Below are 24758 nucleotides of genomic sequence, written 5' to 3'. Positions count from 1 at the left end.
GTCATGCATATATCAGAACAGAACCGTATAAAAACGCACAGAGGAAAGGAAAGGTACTACGTTTACCCTGCAGGGTAACTGGACTAAGGAAAGGAAAGGTACTATGTTTACCCAGGGTAACTGGACTAAGCTCAAGAACTTGTTTACAGCCAGGCCCTGCTCATATAACATTTCATGGTAGAGGTTCAATGCCTTGCTCAAAGGGCACTTCAGCGGTGGTATTTTAACGTGCCGGTCCGGGGATACGAACTATAGCGACCTTCCGATATCAAGACCGCTCCGCAAACCGTTCGGCCACCGCTGCCTCAGAGCTAAACAGCCTCTCACTCACTACTATACCTGATACAGGCAAGCAGTGACTACTCTACTCCGACTATGGAAAAAAAAATCATAAATCATCAATAATCATTTCCACCAGGAATGGGAGCATGCATCCTTTCGACTTAGCCATGTTTTGGCTCGTATGGGGACACGGTTAAAGAATTGCTGAATGTCACGGCGGACTGCTTGTTTTCTAACCATAAAAACAAGGAGGAATTTAAAGCATTGATACAAACGTATCAATGCTTAGAACTCATATGACTGACTCACATCTTAATGACATCTTAATTAGATTTCAAAACGCTCGCAGATAATATGCAGTCACAGCAGTCTCATTCAAGGTGGGCTGACCCTGAGAGTATCGTATCAGTCACCATAACTGTTCAAATGTATGCATAATTTGTCATTTGAACATCTGTGTGAATGTGAATATTCATCGAACTGAGAAACGAAATATTGTGCTATATTATAAGCAATTCATTTCATGTCCTTTGCGTTTTGTTTTATTTAAAAAAACAAATAAGATAATAATAATATGTATATTTCTAATACATTTGTCTTAATATTTAGGTATTAATTATATAATTTTATATATTTATTCTTAAACTATAGTCTGCACATGCATTGAGCCTGTCATAATTCGCAAAAAACATCTATGTTTGTGGTAGATCATGGCTTACAATTGGGAATAAAATGGGCTCTTGGGCTTGAAAAGGTTGGTTACCACAGACTACATCCCCTTGATGCTAGTATATTGACAATGGAGTGCCAACTAAGCAGGCAGGCATTATTGGGTATGACCGGAATGACTGGGCATCAAACCCCAAACTCCCGGGGGAGGGGATTAACCCATTCTGAACTGAGATCAGATTCATACGAGGTTTCCACTGGACACACACTGGTCTGATGAACCCATTCTGACCTGAGATCAGATTCTAAAAATGTCAGTCGCTCTTCGATTTTTCAAAAATAGCAGACCTACAAGCTCGTATCGCGCCACTCGGTGGCGCGATATGAGCTTGTAGATCTGCTATTTTTAAATAGCTAAAGCATGACATGATGCTGACACCAAAATGGGTGCCCGGTCAGGATGGGTTAATGCGTGCTCTGAGAAATGTTTTTCATCCTGCTTGTCCTGGCCTTAATGCTCCTATAGAGCTCTTCTGAACAGTGGGCTGTGAGCCTTTACAGTATATGTGCCATTTCTGAACATTTTCAAGAGTTTTGATTCGTTTGGGATCTGCAAGCTAAGGCCAAATTTTTATTTTATTTTAGAAGGCATTTGTACAATCGGCCTCATGCAGGTCTTAATCTGTTATACTGTTGCCAAGACATTTTATTGGGATTTAGAACCAAATAATGTTCCTGCATAAGCTCTGCAAAAAAAAAGTATGCCTTCTCACGTCAACTTTCCCTTTCATAAAATGCCAATCTTTTTGTAGATTTTTGCTCAGCATCAGTTTCGTACATTTCATACTTTATATGGCCTTGAGCAACAACAGACCCAATTTCCCCTATACCACCTGTGGTGATTTTGATGACATTTCTGCTTTCTTAGACATTATTCAGTAGAGACAGTAAACATGGGAAGTGAATCAGATTGATGCCTTTGTGAGCTCCCCCTCACAAAGTCTGTAGATACAATACAAAATGTCACTAATTAAAATATAACCCCATATGATCAAAATCAATTATCAAAGCATCAACATTTGTTTGAGGTTTTCTTACCAAGTACCAGGCTATAGGTTCCGCTGTACACCTCATGCCTCCATAGTTCCCAAACAAACACTCAAATCAGGCTTCTGGACAAACAAATGAGGCCTCAAACCTGGCCACCCCTTTTATGCACTACTCTTAAAGGGCTAGTGCAACACAAGCAAACATATGAACACAGGGTTATATTAGGGTTATCAACAATTAACACATACAGTAGCATGAGTAGGCTAATATAATTAACACAATTAACACGATTAATACAAGACAATTAACACAATTGCCAATGTGATACATTTACATAAAGGTGGAAGAAATCATGCACTTCTCAGTATGTGGAGAGGGAATTGCCATGTTGCATTTGTGTTTGATCGATAGATTGATTGAGAATTGTATTAACAGTTTCAGTTTGTAGAAGTTCGAGGAAAGCACAGTTCAATACAAAGTCTGCTACGAGGATTGAGATACCCAGACAAGTACAAAGGCTTGTATGCATTGTGGTCCTCCATTTTCAATTCATCAGAATATTTAAAAACATACAAATATGCATGAGTACTATGCAAAAGTTAAAACTAAACTAAACATATGAACAGTTAGAAATCAATGCTGCTATAGGTAAATGCTGCTAGGTGGTAAGTATTTTACCTCATTTTAGACACCCGCAAATCACAGTCTCCATTATGTGTCCTTTTATTCTACCGTTTTTAAATTATTCATTTCAAACAGTTATAAGTCTTTGTAAAACCTGAAATATATGCATATGTATTCAAAGCCTTCAATTTGATTTGAATGTTGGACAGAGGCCCTGAAGCATTAGCGTGCAAAAGCTGGGATGAAAAACGTGGGGAAATATAAAGTTGACCGAGCGGCCAAAAGGCCGCCAGGCAAAGTGATCCAGGCATACCATTCCCCCCCCCCCCCCCCCCCTCATGCAGCAGTATTTACAGTGGAAGGCCTAACAAACAAAAAACACCAAAGATTAAACTAATTGAAAGCAAATTAGGAAACCAAACACAGAACTTAAGAAAGTATATTAGGCTATAAACCCTTCCATAGCAGCTCTCCCTGAGTGTTACCTGCTTGTTGCCCAAGGAGGTGTTGTTTCTTTTGCTTTTATTAATTTGCTGTAGCACACGAATATAAAGTGCGTTATAAATAAAATAATTTTTTTATTATAAGCCAGTATACTGAACCTCAGCATCCTAGGTGAGACCATACCAAGAACACAGATCTAATTGGTAACCACTTAACTCAAAATAAGGCAAACAAGATAAAATGCCCCTCGGGGCCAGGGTCAGGCCAATGTGAAAAAGGTGGGATATACTCCTCAGCCTAGTAGGAAATTGCACGCTGCGTTCATGATTTGAGGCTTTTTGTTCAAAACGGGCCAATCCTGCAAACTTTGAAAGCCAATGTTAGCCAATTAGGATGGAATATGAAATATCGGAGAGATCCGGCTTGAACACATGACTATAGAGATACTGTGTAGCGATTTTTGGACAGAATCTGGAGGAGTAATATCAACAAATCCTGGTGGCGCTATAACAGACCGTTCTGGAAAATTTGGGGCAGAGGTTCATCGTTGGCATCCAGCGAGTGTGTGTGCAAAATTTGGCATCGACCGGATTAACAGTGCTGGAGATTAGCTGTACGGATGGACGGACCCATGTGCACACACACATGGATGGAGTGCAAAACATACTCTCTCCCCATGCCTTCGGCCTGGTGGAGACAACAAACAGGCATACCATTACAACCTGACCTGCCCTGGTGGAGACCTGTGCCCCGAGGGGCACTTTATCTAGTTCCTCTTTAGTCTATAGGGCACGGGCTGCCCTGTGACAGGAACGATTAAACAAACTTGTGTTTATTGTCATGATTTGTCACCATCCAAGTTGGCTTTGTCGGAGGCTTACAGGTCTTTAAATAATTACTTTCTGAAACGTCTATGCGAAAAAGAAATCTCTTTTCCGGGCCGCTCGTCGTCATGAAAGGGGGCGGGACCGCGACACACACTATACAAACTGCTACGCAAACAATGCTACAAAACAATGACAGACGTTGTGTCACTTCCACCTCCAACGGATCCCCCGTTGTGCTCACCACTCTGAGCAAGCCGCTGCTGCGTCAATGCATGGAAGTCATCTGCCCATGGGCATCACTACAACACTTCATTGTTTCCACCATCCTGCATGGCACCACCACAACTCCAAGCAGACTCAGGTCTCGTCACCCCTACAACAGGGCAGCACAGGAGATGCTCAACGCCACCCCTGAGGTCATCTCCAGAGATGCATGGCTGGCAGCAGCGTGGAAGCAGGAGTGGGAGTCAGCCGGGCCCTCCAGCATGCATCGGTACATCTGGGAACCAGGAGATGGCGCCATAGGAGGATACGACCTACCTCGCCAGCAATGGACCATACTGAACTGGGGTTGGGCGCTTCAATGCATCAATGCAGAAGTGGGGATTGGCAGACCGCCGACCATATAATCTACACCTGCCCCTTACACAGACCACCCTCGGAAGCCAGCCTCTTTGACCTGGGACCAGAGATGCGGGCGTGGCTCCACGACACCGAGTTGGACCTCTGACGTTGTTACACGAAAGAAGAAGAAGTTTCCACCAGGCCGAAGGCATGGGGAGAGAGTATGTTTTGCACTCCGTCCGTCCATCCGTGTGTGTGCCCCCGTCCATCCGTCCGTCCGTGTGTGTGTCTACTAATCTCTAAGCCTTGCGTTGCTGAAACTCTGCCTCAACATTGTCTACTTGTTAGTCTGCTGTACTTCCATTGAGAGAGGGACTTTTTCTTTTCATGCTTAGATCAATAATTTCCATCTAAAGTTCTAAATCTAAAATCTAAAGTAAAGTAATGACACATGCATGCATAACAGATGAAAAGTCTCCCCCCCATGCTGTGTTAATAGACAGAAATGTCTTTGATGTGTGGCAGTCACAGTGTGGGCCATAGATAAGAAAATCAGCACAAAGAATGCAGTCATATACAGTATGCAAGTAAAGGCACTTAATGATAGTCTGGCTTGGCCATACCACACTGCGTCTGCCGAGGGCAATTTCATTTTTTATTTTGCACTGGCAGATTCGTGTCTGACCAGTGGCCTGCACTCAAAGGCTAACTTAATGATGTGTCTGTGGAGCGGACAGCATGGCTCGCCTTTGACCAAACCAAACCACAAAATAATAATGACACATACCGTTACAGTATTTACAGAATACCAACCAACCCCCATGTCTGATGCTTCTGAACCTAATCCTTTAGACTTTCCCTTTCCTCTCTTTGCTTTGCTTTGCTTTGTCGTCATCCAGGTGTCATGCAAGTTGGCGGTTGCTTTCTTCCAGTTCAGCATTCTGGCTAATTATTTCTGGTTGCTGGTGGAGGGTATGTACCTGCAGACCCTGTTGGCCCTCACCTTTGTCTCTCAGAAGAAGTACTTCTGGTGGTACATCCTAATTGGATGGGGTGAGTTAGGGCGACAGACAGGGTACTTTTAACCATCATTTATCCAATGCCGTTGCTTGCTGAAAATCTAATTGAATATTTAGGCTGACATGATACTGATGATGTCAGTAACATGTTCAGTATCGTTTCACCATCATGGTCAGTATCATGTCAGTATCATGTCAGTAGTTTCATGGTCAGTATCATGGTCAGTAGCATGTCAGTATCATGGTCAGTATCATGTCAGTATCACGGTCAGCATCATGTCAGTATCATGGTCAGTATCATGGTCAGCATCATGGTCAGTATCATGTCAGTATCACGGTCAGCATCATGTCAGTATCATGGTCAGTATCATGGTCAGCATCATGGTCAGTATCATGGTCAGTATCATAGTCAGTAACATGGTCAGTATCATGGTCAGTAGCATGTCAGTATCATGGTCAGCATCATGGTCAGTATCATGATCAGTATCATAGTCAGTAACATGGTCAGTATCATGGTCAGTAGCATGTCAGTATCATGGTCAGCATCATGGTCAATATCATGTCAGTATCATGGTCAGTAGCATGTCAGTATCATGGTCAGCATCATGGTCAGTATCATGTCAGTATCATGGTCAGTAGCATGTCAGTATCATGGTCAGTATCATGGTCCGTAACATGTCAGTATCATGGTCAGCATCATGGTCAGTATCATGGTCAGTATCATGTCAGTATCACGGTCAGCATCATGTCAGTATCATGTCAGTATCATAGTCAGTAACATGGTCAGTATCATGTCAGTATCATGGTCAGTATCATGGTCAGTATCATGTCAGCATCATGTCAGTATCATGTCAGTATCATGGTCAGCATCATGGTCAGTATCATGTCAGTATCATGGTCAGTAGCATGTCAGTATCATGGTCAGTATCATGGTCCGTAACATGTCAGTATCATGGTCAGCATCATGGTCAGTATCATGTCAGTATCATGGTCAGCATCATGGTCAGTATCATGTCAGTATCATGGTCAGTAGCATGTCAGTATCATGGTCAGTATCATGGTCCGTAACATGTCAGTATCATGGTCAGCATCATGGTCAGTATCATGTCAGTATCACGGTCAGCATCATGTCAGTATCATGGTCATGACATCCATAAACAATTCTATAATTGCAACATGTTTTCTTTTCTCTCCCTGGGAAGTAGGTTAATAACTTACATAATACAGTAATCACATAATAGGCCTACTAACAGTCCAGTTTAATGAACAAACTGATATTTGTTTTATAAATTATAAATCAACACAATAAAAGCTTACATTTCAATTGGGTGTGTCTGGGGGGGGGGGGGGCAGGGACAGTAAGAGATGCGATAATGGCCCAAAAATAGTTAAGAAAAACTGCCTTATTATGTACAAATAACCTTTACTTGTGATTTTACATTCCAGGGCTGCCATCAACAGTTCTTATAATATGGGTGCTGGCCAGATACCTCTTTGATAACAGAGGGTATGTTATAATGTACATAATGTCTATGTACTATATTCTATTATTAGAATATCTATCATTATAATATGACACTATTAGGGGAACAATGCTTGTGTCTTTATTCCAATATGTCTCACTTTAAAACCCATTTTGGGCGGGAACCCCTTTTGGTGTTAGCATTATGTTATGCTTTAGCTATTCAAAAATAGCAGATCTACAAGCTCATAGCGCGCCACCGAGTGGCGCGCTATGAGCTTGTAGGTCTGCTATTTTTTTTAAATCGAAGAACGACTGACATAGAAACGTAGCTTTTTCAGAAAACTGGATGTAGAATGTAGAAGACATTTTTAGAATCTGATCTCAGGTCAAAATGGGTTAATTGTATCCATCTTAAATGTTTAACGTGTGGTGGAAAATACATTTACTATTTTTGAGGTATTTGTACCTGAGTATTTCTTTATTTTTCGTATTACTTTTACGAATGCTCCACTACATCTCGGATCCAAATATTGTACTTTTACTACATTTACTTAAAAACCTTAGTTGCTATTTACTTTATAAATTAATTTAGATTATTACAAAATATACATTGCCCACTTCAGCCCCTACATTTCAGCTATTTTCAAAATATTTTTATAAAACGGGACATTCTGCATAATAAGTACTTTCTACTTTTATTACTTTAAGTATATTTTGATGCCAATATTGTTTGTACTTTTACTCAAATAAATGAATTCCGGATTTTTACTTTTAACGGACGATGTCTACATTGCAGTATTGATACTTTTTTCCTGTTCTTTTTTAAACAATTTGAGTACTTTTTCCACCACTGTGTTTAACCACTTAAACCCATTACTTTCCTGTAGTATATATTTGCCGAAAGCTCACAATGCATTACAACACTTTCCCCCAAAAAATGCAAACGTTCACCCCAGAATCGGGATTCTTGGGTGGCTGATTTTAATTGCAGTTGCTGGGATGACACGGACAATGTCGGCTATTGGTGGATTATCAAAGGACCGATAACAGCCTCATTGCTGGTAAGCGGCAGCCCTCTGAGAACAGCTTCTGCTTGCATCATTTTCTAATTAGGATGTATTTATGCCATTGACTTTAATATTAAAATGTTTGCTTTGTCAGGGTAGAATTACTGTCGGAGGAGATTAGACGGTTTTGTGTGTGTGATTTCATGTGTGTGTGTGTGTGTGTGTGTGTGTGTGTGTGTGTGTGTGCCCTTGACAGGTCAATATTGTCATCTTCGTCAATGTTATCCGGATTCTCGTCCAGAAACTCAACTCCCCGGCCATGGGTGGAAGTAATGACACTGGACACTTCATGTAAGCAGGGCATGATACAATATAGGACTATAGGCTTATATACTGTATCTGAGAATTGCAACGAAAGAGCTGAGCTGTTCTCACTGAGCTCATGAGAGCATGTTGACGTGATACTGATACAGAGGAGCCAGTGGCGTTTCCAGGCATTACATTTTGGGCAGGCAAGATGTGTTAATTGTCGTCTCCCCGTGCACAATCAGTAGCACTAAAGGCCTATTCATAGTCTGGACTTTCGGTGGTGAGCTGACCACCGGAGCTGAAATAACGTTGAGCGGTGGTGAGTAAAAACAGAGAGAAGGGCTGGGGCGGTGGTTTGCTCTTCACCGCGGCTCGTGAATAAGGCTCATACATAGTCTGGATTTACGGTGGTGGGGTGACCACCGAACTACAACATGACGTCACGAGCCGCGGTGAAGAGCAAACCACCGCCACCGCTCCAGCCCTTCTCTCTGTTTTTACTCACCACCGCTCAACGTTATTTGGAGCGGTGGTCACCTTACCACAGAAAATCCAGACTATGAATAGGCCTTTAAAGGTTTTCAAAGAGAAATATACCTGCCAGACAGACAGTAGGACACAAAGGCTGAAAGGCATGCATTTGCATTCGAATGAGTGATTGAGGGTCGCGCTCTACACGCGCAACGGCCAATCCGCTGTCCAATGTCTTGTTTTTGTCCTAGTGTATGGATTTTGGCCAGGCAGAAAATGGATTTGGACAAGTGGACGCCTGTCCTCGCCTTATTGTATATACGCCTCTGAGAGGAGCAAATACATTTACAATGTATTTACAATAAAAAACAAATATTTCAAAATAATGAAATATGTATTTCAAACACTTGCCGAGGAGGATGCATGAAACTATCTTGACTTCAAGTACAGGCTATACTTTGAATAAGAATAAATATCTTCACCGTGCGTCATGACCGAAAGAATAAGGTCACGAATACAAGCGGCCAAAATGAGTTTTCTTCGACGGGTGGCTGGCATCTCCCTTAGAGATAGGGTGAGAAGTTCAGTCACACGAGAGAGACTCCGAGTAGAACCGCTGCTCCTTCGCCTGGAAAGGAGTCAGCTGAGGTGGTTCGGGCATCTGGTTAGGATGCCTCTCGGGCGCCTCCCTAGGGAGGTCCTCGACGCATGTCCCACTGGGAGGAGACCCCGGGGCAGACCAAGGTCGCAGTTGGAGGAAATACATCGACTCACTGGCCTTGGAACGTCTCGGAATCCCCCAGGAGGAAGTCACTAATGTTGCTCTGGAGAGGGAAGTCTAGAGCTCTCTGGTGGTTGAAGATGGATGGATGGATGGACCGTGCGTAGGCGAGTTGACTCTGAATGTGTCACAAAAAAGTAAACATTTGCCAGGCTTTATACAAAATGTCATGTCGCAGCGAGTCACGTATCATCAATATCATGTCTCCTGGTATTTATAGATGTTCCTTTCAGTGTGACAGCCTGGTGGACTTGAGTCACGAAGGCAGAGGTGGAAAAAATGTTTTACTTAAGTGAAAGTATACTGCAATAGAGAAATACTCCAAGTAAAAGTCAGGAATTCAAAATGTACTTGGGTAAAAGTGCAAAAGTATTGGCATCAAAATGTACTTAAAAGTACCAAAAAGCAAAAGTATTCTTTATGCAGAATGTCCCATTTCAAGTTTCTTTTGAAAATAGCAGATCCACATTCCACATTTTACTTTAAGTTTACAGTCCACTGCATGACGGTTGCAGACGATATAGCCGGCATGCCGAAACATTAAAATGGGGCACAAGATAACTTTCCTTTCATTCAACATTCACAATATTTTTGTCTTCTCTTTGCCCTTCTGTTCCTTTCTTATTTCTACCTTTGTATCTACCTATACGGTATACACCCCCCACCTCCTCTCTCTCTCCTTTCTGTGAAAAAAAAAACCCATTCTGTGGAATCCCTTATCTCCTACCCCAGGAGGCTGGCTAAATCCACGCTGTTCCTCATCCCTCTGTTTGGGATGCACTACACTGTGTTTGCCTTCCTGCCAGAGAACACTGGCGTGGCTGCCAGACTGTCCATTGAGTTGGGCCTCGGCTCCTTTCAGGTACCGTACCGTCCCGGGGACATGGGAGTCGGTGGGCACAATGGATGGGCGTTTTAGAATGGAAAACTATACCGTATCTGTATTTACACAGTCAAACCCACAGCATTAATGTCCACGTTTTAAGGTCTTATATAGGGCCCCTTATACCCCTTATGCCTAAAGTCTTTTGCCGTTTTTTTTTTTTACTATTTTGAAAAACCGATCTACCAATAGCCGATCTACCAAGCTCATAACGTGTCAATGTACTGTAGATCGGCTAGTTGAACCATTTCAAAATGTTTTTCAAAATAGTAAATGGCAAAGTTGTTTGGCGATAAGGAGAAAGGTGGCACGCAAGATCGGGCACTGGCCTAGCGTAAAATGAACACTGAGGATCATCGTACTGTGTATAGAAGTTACTGCTACCATGAATGAATGGGTACTGCTGTTTGTATACGGTAGGTGTTATAGTCTATTGCTATCGTACTGCTGTTTGTATAGCTGTTATTTTATGGATGGAGCTCGTTAATTTTTATTGATAGCGAGCACCTTATCAATCAGGCTTATCGAGCCGGGGTCTTATCGAGCCCACTATCAAGCATTTTCTATTATTTTGTGGAAAGACGGGAGACGACAATAAATTCTGTACAGAACCAGTATCTATTTTTTATTGGCCATGCAGTTGTGAGTGACTGTGAGTTTGTTGCTGACCACCATCAAAAATTAAATGAAGATGACAAAAGCATTAAACATGACGTAATGGGCCGCTATGCTCGATAATAACAGGTTTGATAAGCATATTAATACCGGGTACTCAATAAGCTTGTTATCAGGTTTTTCCGGGTATCGGGTTTCGAGCTCCATCCTTAGTTATTGCTATCGTGAATGGGTACTGCTGTTTGTATAGGTGTTATTGCTATCGTGAATGGGTACTGCTGTTTGTATAGGTGTTATTGCTATCGTGAATGAGTACTGCTGATTGTACAGTATAGGTGTTATTGGGTATGGGTACTGCTGATTTCAAAACCGCCAGCTCACCAGCTCAACCTTCTGTGTTTGCAGGGCTTTGTGGTTGCGTTCCTGTACTGTTTCATGAATGGAGAGGTCAGTGCTACGCATATCATTTTCATAATTAATAATAACCCCCTGCAGTCTTTATGATGCGAGAGATGTCAATGCGAGAGCATAATGTACAATACATTACATACGCATTTATTACAATACATTAAGTGTCAATAATTATGTTATATCCAGAGTCACAGACGTCTGTCTTCATGATGCATTTCTGAGCGGTGCACACAGCTCCAATGACTGGCTTTGTGTGTTCCTATGTGTCTACGGGGCAGCTAGAATTAATATAAAAAATATCTAAATATTGAATCGAGCAACTTAAAAACTTCTGGGGTGTTCACATAAGCCCAAAGAAGACGATAAAATGACCAAAACATAGTTTTAAAGTGACATATCCATAACTTGTTTTGTGTATGTATTGTATGTACTGTACGCACACAGGTCCAAACAGAGCTACGGCGGTGGCTGTGGAGGTGTTATTCTCAAAGCCACCTGACCCGTGGCAAGCAACGCGTCTCCCTCACCCAGGTCACCATGCTGGACCGCGGAGGGTCCCGGAGACCTCCCTCCACCAGCAACCTCACCACTGACTGTATGACTCCAGAGCCTGTAATGACACCCACCCAGTGCACCCACGCACCCACCCCGGGGGTTTAGGCCGTCTGTGAGGAGGGTCCAGGTAGAGTGACAAACAGAAACATCATTGTCAGAACTGACATTTTCATCTTACCGCCGTGAATCCTCTCGATCTGAAACGGCTCTTCTCTGTTCCAGAAAGAAAACAAAAGAAAACAAAAAACCACAGCACATGTTAGTTTCAGGTCGGAGGCCATTGCAGTGTTGTTGTCAAAGTTTACTTTCTTTTTTTTAATAAATTTTTTATCCCACGATTTTGTAACCCAGTTTTCTTTTCACCCAGTGCCAATTATCTAATGTAATCCTGGGCGCTACACTTCCTCTGCCAACCTGGGGGGGCAGCGGACTGACCTCATGCCTCCTTCTATGCATGAGGAGTCCAAGCTGCTTCTTTTCACCTGACAGAGGGGAATTTCCCCGGCCTGACGTAGCGCGTGGAAGGGACACGTTATTCCGACCAGTTCCTTTCCCCTCCATCAGGAGCCCCGGCTGGCCAGGGGGAGGTAGTTTTAGAGACCAGGATTACGGCATGTTTTTGTGAGGGTATCTACCCTAGGGGACACAGGGAGAACATGCAAACTCCACACAGAAAGGCCCTATCGCCAACCCCCGCCTCGGGTATGGGCACTGATGATGCGGAGGAGGGAACACGCCGCCAGTGCCCACAGTGTCCCCAGCGGGAATCAAACCCAGGACCTTCTAGCTGTGAGGCGACAGCACTACCAACTGTGCCACCGTGCCCCTTGTCAAAGTCAAAGTTTACTTTCAAACTGGGGGGGGGGGGGGGGGGGGGGGGTGGGGGGTAGCGTGTATACCTCCACATGCGTCACAACCCCGCCAACCACGCCTACCCCAAACCCCCCCCCCCCCCCCCCCCCCCCCCCTTCATTGTCGGGTGAAAAGAAGATGGTGGCTTACGGCCCGGGTATGGGTACAGGCTATAGTAATGACTTACTGTGGGGGTAATATGGACCGATTCCGTAACGGGTCTCAATTTGTCGCAGCCTACGTATAATGCTTAGTATGAGGTATAAAGTACAGCAGCCTTGTGTTCCTAAAACAGAAAGAAAATTGGGTATTGGGTAAGACTGACGTTATGTATCTTTCAGGACCTTTCACTGCTTTGTCTCAACCATTACTCAATGGCTCTGGTCTCAGCCACCGGCCCACCGCGGTAGATATTGTGACATTCCGTTATTGTTTAATTAAAGTTATTGTTAGTAAAAAAGCAAGTAAAAGAGTAATGTTTGAGGCAGACTAACATCAGTCACTTTTACATTCACTGTAGTAGAAGCTTGGTGCGGGGAAACCGCAGATGTGTCGTCGCCGCCTACAGGAAATACGTAGGCTGCGACCATGAGACCCGTTAAGGAATCGGTCCATAGGGGTATAGCAGAGATGGAGTACTCGCAGAGAGGTGGGGGAGGTGGGAATTACTTTTGAAATTGGGACTTGAAGGGGAGAAAATGTTTTCTTTTTCTTTTGTCTTGGAGGGGCATGTGTTGCTCAACAACATATAGCCTTTTCATAGTCTGCCTGCCCTGAGATCTCTGTTATTGGAAAAACTTCAATAAAAAGATTTTGAAAAAATTACTTTCTACAACAAGCCAGAAAAGTTGGAGAAAATGGTGGTCGTTGAAAAATAAAAATAAATGTTGACACTGCAGAGAACTGCACACCATGAATTCACAATGCTTGAGCTGGTGTTCAGTTCCATCCACCCCAAGGTTTATTTTCCTTCTCTGCACACTGTTGAAATGAAATGACAGATCGAGAGTGAAGTGAAGGACGCATTAGTTCGGTTCTGGTCTAACATAATGATATACTGCTTCTGATAGGTCATCAACCATCATGATATACTGTATATACACCGGTGTTGCAAGCCTGCTCACACGGGCTGCTTATTTGTGCAGGAGCTGACATGAAGAAGCCAGGGGGAAGACTTTCATGTCCATTAAACACCAGCTCATGGTATATGCTTTGCAACGGTCACAGCTGGTGCAAACTGGATTTATTTACAGACAGTGGTGGTACTCATACTTTTACTTGAGTAAAAGTATCAATGCAGTGCAGTAAATACTAAATATTACTTAGTATTACTTAAAGGACAACTTTAGTTTTTTTTTTCAACCAAGGTTCATGTTTTAGGTTGTTATTAGAGAAAGTAATAGATGAGTGTTACTTTTTTTTTCATTTGCTGCTTTCTTTCGTTTTAGGGATTTTAGCTGTTTTTGACAGGGGGCGGGAATATTTAACACCAACGTCAAGTCAGTTCTCCTCTATGGATCAGAGACATGGAGAGTGACAAATACTACCACCAACAGACATTTGTCAACAGATGCCTAAGGCGCATTCTGAACATCAGGTGGCCCGATACAATCTCAAATGCCAGCCTGTTGGGAGAAAACCAACCAAAACTCCATCAGCCAGGATGTGAAGAAGAGAAAGTGGGGGTGGATTGGACATACCCTCCGAAAAACCTACTGACAACATCACTAGGCAAGCACTGGACTGGAACCCACAGGGCAAAAGAAAAGTGGGGAGGCCAAAACAGACCTGGAGAAGATCAGTGGAGAGTGAGGCAAAGGCGACCGGATTATCGTGGGCCCAGCTGAAGAAAACTGCTCAAAACAGAGTCCGATGGCGGGGTGTGATTGCGGCCCTATGCTCCACCTAAGGAGCCTACAGGAATAAGTCAAAGCTACTGGGGGGAAGCCACACTGTACAGTATGTAATAGGCTCAATATGTCAGTTTGACACATTCAGTAGATTCCGTGATCTTTTGTGGCCAGATGTAATTTCCTGGGGTCTAGTAGGACTATAGTAAATAATAAAAAAATAAATCGCTATAAAACTTTGTAAAAATAATACATAATTAGCCCCATGCTCGAATGCCCCCGCCCCCCTGTCAAAAACAGCTAAAATCCCTAAAACGAAAGAAAGCAGCAAATGAAAAAAAAAAGTAACACTCATCTTTTACTTTCTCTAATAACAACCTAAAACATGAACCTTGGTTGGAAAAAACTAAAGTTGTCCTTTAAATAAAATAAAATAAATAAAAACCTGGTCATTCATTGCCAATGGATTTCAATGTTTGTGTTAGGACAATGTTTGTGTTTACACAAACCCTCAAAGCCCCTCAAAAATACAAAAAAATTTAAAAGAAATGTATAACTGACAATCTCTGCTTACTCGTACATATTCCTTACAGTGGTGGACAATATTACTTAGGAGAGTAATGTGTTACTCATTACTCCTTAGTAAAAATAATATTACATTACTTATTACTTGGAATCAAGAGTAATTATATTACATATTACTTTTATATTACTTTTGCGCGCCCCCCCCCCCCCCCCCCCCCCCCACTGGTGATAAAGGGATGTACGTACAACAACACAATATGTTTAGTCAGCTTATTTTAGAACTGAATCCAATTGTTTTGAATAATACTATTAGGAAGAGTCACCAATCAGCCAAAAAGGCAATAAAATAAAGCAGCAATCTCTCTCACCTTTTAAATGAAATGTTTTCAAGCCAACAAAACAAAAACTAAAAAGTTATATGTAATATGTGCTATTTTTTACAAAGTAAATACTGTTTTGGCAGAGTAATACCTTACACTACTCGTTACTGGGAAAAGTAATACTATTACAGTAATACATTACTAGTAACTAGTTACTGCCCAACACTGGTCAGTGGTCACTTATACTGGTTACTTGTTGCTGCTCATTTCTCTCCCGGGATCAATAAAGGATAATCTATCTTCAGAAGCCATTCCCCAATTTCCCCCACATCAGAATGCCAAACTGACTATTATTGCAATGCATGGCCAAGGTGAAAAGAAACCGTCTCCAGAAAGTAATTCAGTAAAGGTCCAGTATTCCAAATTTACTTGCGTAAAAGTGTTAGCTTAAAGTACCAGAAGTAGAGTAGTAGTGGAGTAGAAGTAAAAAAATAAAATAAAATGCTCCAGTAAAGTTTGTACTTAAGCACTACTTATCACTGGGAACCAGAGAGGAGAGCCCCCGAGGGACTTGTCTGACACACACACACACACACACACACACACACACACACACACACACACACACACACACACACACACACACACACACACACACACACACACACACACACACACACACACACACACACACACACACACACACACACACACACACACACACACACACACACACACACACACAGCTCAATCTTCCATACAGCACAATTGGCATGTCATCTCATCACCGAATGTCATATATTTCGTGAAGCTACTACTGTACCCTGAAGCTTGCCTGCGAGGGAGAAGTCTTTGAACTTGAAGTGCTGTATTTTATAAATATTCATTGGGTTTTTCTCCTCGTCTGTCATTGGACTCCTGCTGGTTTTGACAACCCGATCATAATTCTCCTCTACTGTACACCAGGAAAGGAACAGAGAGACGAGAGGGTTCTCACACATCTGCGCTATATCCCATTCTGACCCGAGATCAGATTCTAAAAATGTCTTCTACATCCTGACAGTTTTCTGAAAAAGCTATGTTTCTGTCAGTCGATCTTCGATTCTTAAAAAATAGCAGACCTACAAGCTCGTACCGCGCCACTCGGTGGCGCGCTATGAGCTTGTAGATCTGCTATTTTTCAATAGCTAAAGCATAACATAATGCTAACACCAAAACGGGTTCCCGCCTAAAATGGGATATGCAGTAAACCTGGCTCAAAAACATAACTGCGTGAGGCATAATAATAATAATAATAATATGTAACTCAAAACAGTGTAAACTTCCGGTTCAGGCCAGGGATTTGTCACTATTCACCAATAGAAGTCTAGGTTAGAAGAGCCGCCATTGGACGGACTGGCCCGGTGAAGTGAACGGAGGTGACGAAACTCTCAAATAGAACAAGGCTCTGGTAGTACCAAATAATAACTAAATAATAACGAATAATCTGATATTAGGCGTATGTGTCCATTTTTGGGTCTCCCATCACAGCCAAATACAAAATGACAAAAATCACACCCGTGTGAAGTGAAGGGCGCTCTTACACATCATCTCATTCCGGGCCAATCACAATTTGCGTCCTCACCTTCGTCTTCAATGTTCGTGTGCAATGTTTTACGCAATGTTTGTGTCTACACGAACACTCAAAGCTGGCCATTCATTGTCAACGGCATTCAATGTTTGTGTTAAGACAATGTTTGTGTTTACACAAACCCTCAAAGCCCCTCAAAAATACAAAAAAGGTTAAAGGTTTTATGACATTCATTTTCATTTATTTTTCTTTTTGGTTTTATGACCTCAATTACACCCAAAAAACCTGAACTTTGAACATTCAGTGGATTTTCTGTGGTCTGAAGTTTTCTTTGGGGTTTGGAAGCCTTTTGAGCTACAATGAAAACAGGCAACACAGTGAAAACAGTGACATCTGCTGGCAAATCCCATTGACATATATGGGATTTGCAGGATCTTACATCACAAACAGCAGGAAAATCAGAGCACCTGTTTGAGCCAGAAAACCCCAGATCACAGAAAATCTACTGAATGTTAAAAGTTCATGTTTTTTGGGTGCAATTGAGATTAGAAAACCTAAAAAAAATAAGAACAATTCCAAAACCTTTTTTTTAATGTCACAATCCCTTTAAAACATCTCTGCTTACTCGTACATATTCCACATGTGTCACTTCACTTATACTGGTTACTTGTTGCTGCTCATTTCTCTCCCAGGGATCAATGGACCATATGCAGACCACGGCCAAATTACTATTTAACCCATTCTGACCTGAGATCAGATTTATACAAGGTTTCCACTGGACACACACTGGTCTGATTAACATATTCTGACCTGAGATCAGATTCTGAAAATGTCAGTCGATTTTTCAAAAATAGCAGACCTACAAGCTCGTAGCGCGCCACTCGGTGGCTTGTAGATCTGCTATTTTTAAATAGCTAAAGCACGACATGATGCTAACACCAAAATGGGTTCCCGTTCAGAATGGGAGAAGTTAATGGCAAGGTGCTAACAAGGTGCAACTTCCCATAGACATTCATCCGAACAGAAAAAGTCCTATCTGATTGTATTACACAACGTCAAACTCACCGACATTGCAGCTGTTACGAAAAGCTTGCATTATCCTCTATCCTCAAAGTGTTTGTTTCATAAAAGTCCACTGTAGACCATGTTATGAGTTACTTTCTGTCCTGGGAGGTGATTATCTTTCTGGCAGGTGATTATTGTGATTATAAGGGCGCGTTCGGAAACGTGCACCGGGAATGTGGTCAGTTTGTTGAGTGTGGTGGGCGGTGACGTCACAGAGTGCGTTCAGTGTGCCTTATTTCCGAACGACCACAGCTGTGACGCATTCACACGAATCACACCGGACAACCCCAGCTTCAGGGTAGGGTCGCTCAATGCGTGCACTCGGCACACTCGGTGTGCAGCGCACTGGATTTTTTAACGACAACGCACTGAGTGCACTGAATAAACGAACGACAAGAGAGCACACCAGTGCGTTCAGGGCGCATTTACGAACGCGCCCTAAGTGTTGCAGTTTGGAAGTGCTCGTTAGATATCACTCAACTGCCCCAGCGTACCACCTGTTTTGAATTTGCACATAATGCAGGAGGCAGCAGGAGACAATAAAAGGATAATCTATCTTCAGAAACCATTTCCCCACATCAGAATGCCAAACTGACGATGATTGCGATGCCTGGCCGGGTGAAAAGAAACCGTAGTCTCCAGAAAGTAATTCACCACAGACGAAGATTTATTTTGCAGTCAGCTTTTACAACATGATCATTTTGGACATGATTTTTTTTCGGACACCAGAACGCATGTGACACATGGCACACTGTACAGTATATCATCTTACAGTCTTGGTCGTTGGTTATGCACAATTGCACATATTGGACAATATCTTTTATATCCTCATCACATGTTGTCATACACACATGCACTTAGATTCTCGCTCTTTGACACACACACACACACACACACACACACACACACACACACACACACACACACACACACACACACACACACACACACACGCGCATATTATGTATACATATAGTTTGTCACACAAAGTACACAAAAAGGAATATACTACAAAATCACAGTCACAAATATTACAGGTATTCATCATATAATATATCAAGATCATATGTACAGTATATAGAGACACACACACACACACACACACACACACACACACACACACACTCACGTCGCACGCTCGCTCGTGCACACACAAACATGTACAAGAATAGACATCATTTGTACACAATGGCAACCGATAGCAGGCGAAGATTAAGAGCAGCTGAGCAACAATGGTACATTCAGAATTCCATGGAGGTCAATGGAATTCATCCACACTGAACACTCATAGTAAAACACACACCACAGACTGAACAGGCCAAAGTAGCCAAAGAAATAAATATCCATGTAACAACCAGGAGAAAACTAAAGATATGCTTACATTTAAGCAAAACATCTCAAGAGAAATATGTGTCAAAGAATTATAATCATTGTATGTGTGTATTATTTAGGGGGAAAAAAAATATTTTCTTTACCAAACGATATGAATGTTTGTTGTCTCTTATCACTATCAGTAACACAAAAATAAGCCTGCGTTCTTTTCAGGTCAGAATGCAAATATTCTGACCTAAATAACTTAACCTTGTTGACAATAAATTGATACCGGGGGAAAAAGTAAAAGAAAATGAAACAGTTGGACCATGCCAATCTAACTCTTCAATTCCCCATCCCCCCAAGACAGCAACGAGTGGCACCACATGAGAGTCACGACGCCAAATCTACACCAGTCAAAACGGCTCCCATCTCCCTGTATCACCTCACCTCAAGGCTTTCATTTCCACCACTCACACAGCTAAGAACAAAACAAATCTAACAATTAGCTGCCACCTTGTGGCAAACAGAGGCGACGCACGCATGCACGCTCACACACGCCCGAGGAGGGAGCTCCTAATGTTATTTTCACAGACAGTAACAGCTTTGAGACATGGTCGTTTTCCATCTGAGCCACTTAGTAATGGACCCAGAGTGACGGCTGGTGATAGAACACATTACAGTAACAAGCAGCAGCAAGGGTTTTCTTTTTTTTTTCTCATCATGTCATCACGTGCAGGAACACAGCACCATTTTTTTTAAGCAATGGCTCACGCCAGTATGGAGGCCAATTTATTCTTCATTGTGTGAGATGCGTGGGATATTTTCCTAAACAATGTACATGGTTATCTGAAGCCAGGGCAGATTCTCACCAAGTGTTGGGGTTGGCATCTGAACATTTCTGTTTTTGTTGTAATCAAATTATTCGGTGGCCACTATGAAACCCCCCACTCACATATTATGCTTCCTTTATCCTGTCAACTATACTAACATCTGTGCCTATTCGAATTCCGAGCACTAAAATGTCCCATGCTCTTTCTTCGCCTTCTTGATTCTACACTATTAAAACTTTTTGAGACAGTATGTGTGCTCGGTTGGGTGTGACCATAGACTGTAAAAAAAATATGGGCAAAGGGAGGCCCATTGGTTTCTACAGGCCGTTGGCAAATTGAAACACGACATCTTTGAACTTCCGGCCCCCGAAATGAAACCGGAAACGACTGCTTTTGGCCGAAATTAAACCGGAAACGGTTAAGAACAGTGACATTCACAAGTGTGTCTTGTTAACACCATTATGTTGCCTTGAAAAGTAACTGCAAGGTGTGCGTCGTCGTCCCAACTTAGAAATACACAGATGGGCCTTTTTTTTTTTCTTGCCATGTCTGCAGAGAGACTGAATTGTCTTGTTTGGTGGTATACTATCGTGTGTAGTTATGTCTAGGGGTTTCTCCACACTACACTTGCTATCGTTTCCCAACAGAAACATAGAGGTGAAATTGTGCCACTTTTCCCACTGTCACCTACATTTGTGGAACTCAAACTCAAAGTGGAGTCAATTGATAACAAAGTCGCCCATCTGTCACAGAATTATCGATATATATATATAGATATATATATATATATATATATACACACACACACACACACACACACACACAAGAACATGGGTAAAAAATGAGTCTTATGAATGGATGATAAATTACGATACATCCTAATTGGCTCAAGAGCATCACCATCTTTTCGGCGAATAAAGACACCGTAATACATTCTTTGTTTACATGAATGGACATGAAATTAAAAAGAAGAGATAAATATCATTATCATGGATAAATTAATAGTACATCTATTCTGACGTTTCTGCAGTAATCTCCCTCTTCTGTAATCTGTACAGTTTGCAAACATTCTTTCATAAAAGGAAAAGTAGAAATGGTTCAAGGAGAAGTTAGGTGACACCCCACGATTGTCGAGAGCTATTACATTAAAGCATTTAGTGTAAATTGTACAACATGCAATGTTTGTGTTTCTATTTTATTTCTTTGTTTTGTTGATGTGTTTTGTTCAGCTCCACGCTTTAATTTGCCAAATCAAATTGGTTTAGCTTGTTTTCTTCTTTTTTAAATGAATACATCTCGTAGGAATTGGTTATATTGGGTGTATGTGAGACACAATAATTATGTCTAAAGTGAAAGAAAGTGTGAAAGAAACGAACATTTGTAATAAAGCATAATTGAGCACAATCTCTCCATTATTAGAATACTTTCGCTACAGAATATTAGGTCAAATTGAGGAAACATCTAAGGCATATATAATTTATTTTTTTATAATAATTTTACATAATTACTCTATTCAAGCATGCTTTGCAGAAAAAGGAAAAAGTAGCTCATTCTTTGCAGAAGAATGCTCAAGCTGCCTCTTTAGTGTCGCCTTGAATCTACCGTGGTTTTCTACTGTGACTGACTAGGCACTTTGGAATGTGAATGTGAGACAAGGTTGGGCCAAAAATGACAATGTGGGACCGGTGTTCCAGCCAGGCAGCCTGGCTGAGACTCAGAGGAAACGGAGGGTTATCTAGGGCAATGGTTCTCAAACGTTTTCATGTCAAGGACCCCTAAATCGACATTTATTAACCTGCGGACCCCCATTTGAAAAGCTATGCCAGGGACCCCCATAAGGGAAGATTTGTATAACGGTTCTATAGCAGTGATTCTCAACCATTTTCACTTCAAGGACCCCCAGTTTGAGTCAGGTTACTACGGAACCGCATTTAATGGATTTTTTAAAAATCTCTAGGACCCCAATTTATATTGTAAAATCAATGTTAGTTTAACTCAGAGTGTACAAATGGAACCAAATTTCCAATGCTTGACAAAGTTTTCTAGTAGGCTATAGTTTGTCGATTACTTTTGATGCATTGATATGGTCTTTTTTTTTCTTTTCTTTCTTTTTTTCCATGTATTAAAAAGGTCATAAAAGGTCCTTAAATTGTAACTTCACCGTCATCTGCATGGGGACCCCCTCAAAATCACCTGGGGACCCCCGACATGCACACAGGTTGAGAACCAACTGATCTAGGTGTACAGTATATATATATGTGTGTGCACAGCTCGGACAGACCGTGGTGGGGTATGATTCCCGCAGGGTCATTTCTTGTACATAGCCTACGCATGTACGAGGTATTCCTGAAAGATGACTGCGGTCTCAGGTCAGGGGTCATCAACGTGTCTGTAGTACACGGACAAAAGGTGTCCGTGACAAATGTTTTACACATTATAATGTTCTTATTTTGATCATAAGACCCGATTTAATACCAAATGCCAAGTTTTCTTCAGAATAATGTATGACACTGCTTTACTATGAAACTATGGCATATTAGGAGTCCAACTAGTACTAGTGGTTCTCAAATGTTTCATTTGCAAGGACCCCCCTTAACTTTCGAGCGTACAAATGTAACCAAACCAACCTTACGGGTCCATTTGGTTCCGTTTGTACACTCTCCGAGTTAACAGACCTGTTATGGTCATCCAGGGCTAGCTCTTCATGTGTTTCTGGTATTATTATTGTCCTCTCATTTTGTATGTCTGTGGCAAAAATGGAATTCTGACAAAAATGTCCACCACAACATATGCCAGTGTGGCGAGGACCCCCTGCTCATGTTGTTATGGATTAAAAGCACGTCTGTCTATCTCTTTAAACGCACGTCTGTCTATCTCTTTAAACGCATGTCTGTCTATCTCTTTAAACGCATGTCTGTCTATCTCTTTAAAGGGGAGAGCGAGCCCTGGGAATGTAAAGACCATACTGTAGCTATAAATGCTCCTCAGCACTGAAGAACAGTGTTCTTTTGGTTTATATTTCTGTAGTTGTACCTGCACTGCTGCAAATGTATTAAACGTTATATATTTACAATGGCACCGGTCGTAATATATACTATTGAAGTGTTTTTTTTTTCCTTCTTTTTTTTGGCACTGCTATGAAGTTTAGGGAAAGTGGTTCATTCTGTAAGGAGCATGACTTTTGAAATCTATAGGCAATTATTATTATGTTTTGCCAAACAAATACTTCAGAATAGACTGGGTAGGAATGTCCACAGGATATTATAAATCCTCAGGATATGGGGTGAGAAGTCTACAGATTTGGGCTCCAGTTCCTTTCTTTGAAAAAGGCCATTACAATATACCGCTTTATGCAAAACCAAGGATATCCTACCTAGACACATTTTATTTGACTATTTACAAGATATCAACCGATGACTCGTCATAATATCTCTTGACATACTCTGTACTTATGGCTGATTGTAGAATATATATATTAATCTAACAAGAACCGTTGAAACATTTGGCAATTTGTATAAGCAAGGCAAAGATTGATTTGCTGTTCAACGTTAGATCCCCATCTGTCAGATTAGATCCCGTATGGCACTTTGAGCACACTTTGAAACCCTTTCGGTGTTAGCATTATGTTATGCTTTAGCTATTGAAAAATAGCAGATCTACAAGCTCAGAATCATAGACTGTAAAGGGAACGGTTAACGTTAAGACGAAGGGACCATTACGTCACCCATTGGTTTCTACAGACTCATTTTGAAGCCTCTGAAAAATGGCCGCGGAGCGAAGGGTGGGTACTTCTTCACTCAGTGGAATCCAATCACGAGCCCCCGAATTTTTAATTAAAAGAAAATAATAATACTGGGACCATAATTTACAAAAACGCATAATCACGCTGTGTGAAAGGAGACTTGAAAATAAGCGATTGAAAACATAAAGTCTTTATGAAAAGGTTTTCTTTAAAGAAAAATCAAAAAACAATCTGGTCAAATTCCCGACGACGTGGATGGAGTGAAGGTTTTTCCGCAGCCACAGGAGGGGAATTAAACGCCCCACACTGGGCCATCGATGGGAACTGTAGTGTTTTCATGACTTCCGCATTGGCTTCAAAATGAACAGAAAACCTTGTCGGTGCCTGCTCAGAATCAGTGTTGTTTTTGGCAGCAAATTTCTATTTTAGTTTTAGTCATAGTCTCTTGAATAGCTTTCATTTAGTTTTAGTCACCTGGAATGTTTTAGTGTTAGTCTAGTTTCAGTCGACTAAATGTCATAAGATTTTAGTCGACTAAATCTACAGTTGATTTAGTCGACTAAAATGTATTTTGGCGGGCCTTGATGCCGTCATGACTGTTTTTACACTTGCTGAAAATAGCCGATCTCAGCCGAGCTCACAACGCGTCGAGCTTGTAGATCGGCTATTTTAAGCATGCAACCAAGTGTAAAATGACTTATACTGGATCTCTTG

At 41.7% G+C, this 24758-nt stretch overlaps 1 protein-coding gene across 1 annotated transcript in view; it reads left to right on the top strand.

The window, feature by feature from the left end:
* The window catches only part of LOC310870712 (vasoactive intestinal polypeptide receptor 1-like), a gene marked incomplete at both ends in the record, with an annotated part of 54875 nt that extends 42794 nt beyond the window's left edge, over positions 1-12081 (top strand). Inside the window, 7 exons of the mRNA XM_083781985.1 lie at positions 5360-5513; positions 6926-6986; positions 7936-8005; positions 8208-8302; positions 10245-10374; positions 11416-11457; positions 11866-12081. Of these exons, the coding sequence (XP_083638111.1) occupies positions 5360-5513; positions 6926-6986; positions 7936-8005; positions 8208-8302; positions 10245-10374; positions 11416-11457; positions 11866-12081 (768 nt within the window). The remainder of the gene's footprint in view (positions 1-5359; positions 5514-6925; positions 6987-7935; positions 8006-8207; positions 8303-10244; positions 10375-11415; positions 11458-11865) is intronic.
* Positions 12082-24758: the final 12677 nt, after the last annotated feature.

The sequence above is a fragment of the Protomyctophum parallelum genome (assembly GCF_964188405.1).
Source record: "Protomyctophum parallelum genome assembly, chromosome: 14".
Lineage (NCBI taxonomy): Eukaryota > Metazoa > Chordata > Actinopteri > Myctophiformes > Myctophidae > Protomyctophum > Protomyctophum parallelum.
Note: the sequence above shows the minus strand (reverse complement) of the source record. Positions and strands in the feature narration are given on the sequence as shown.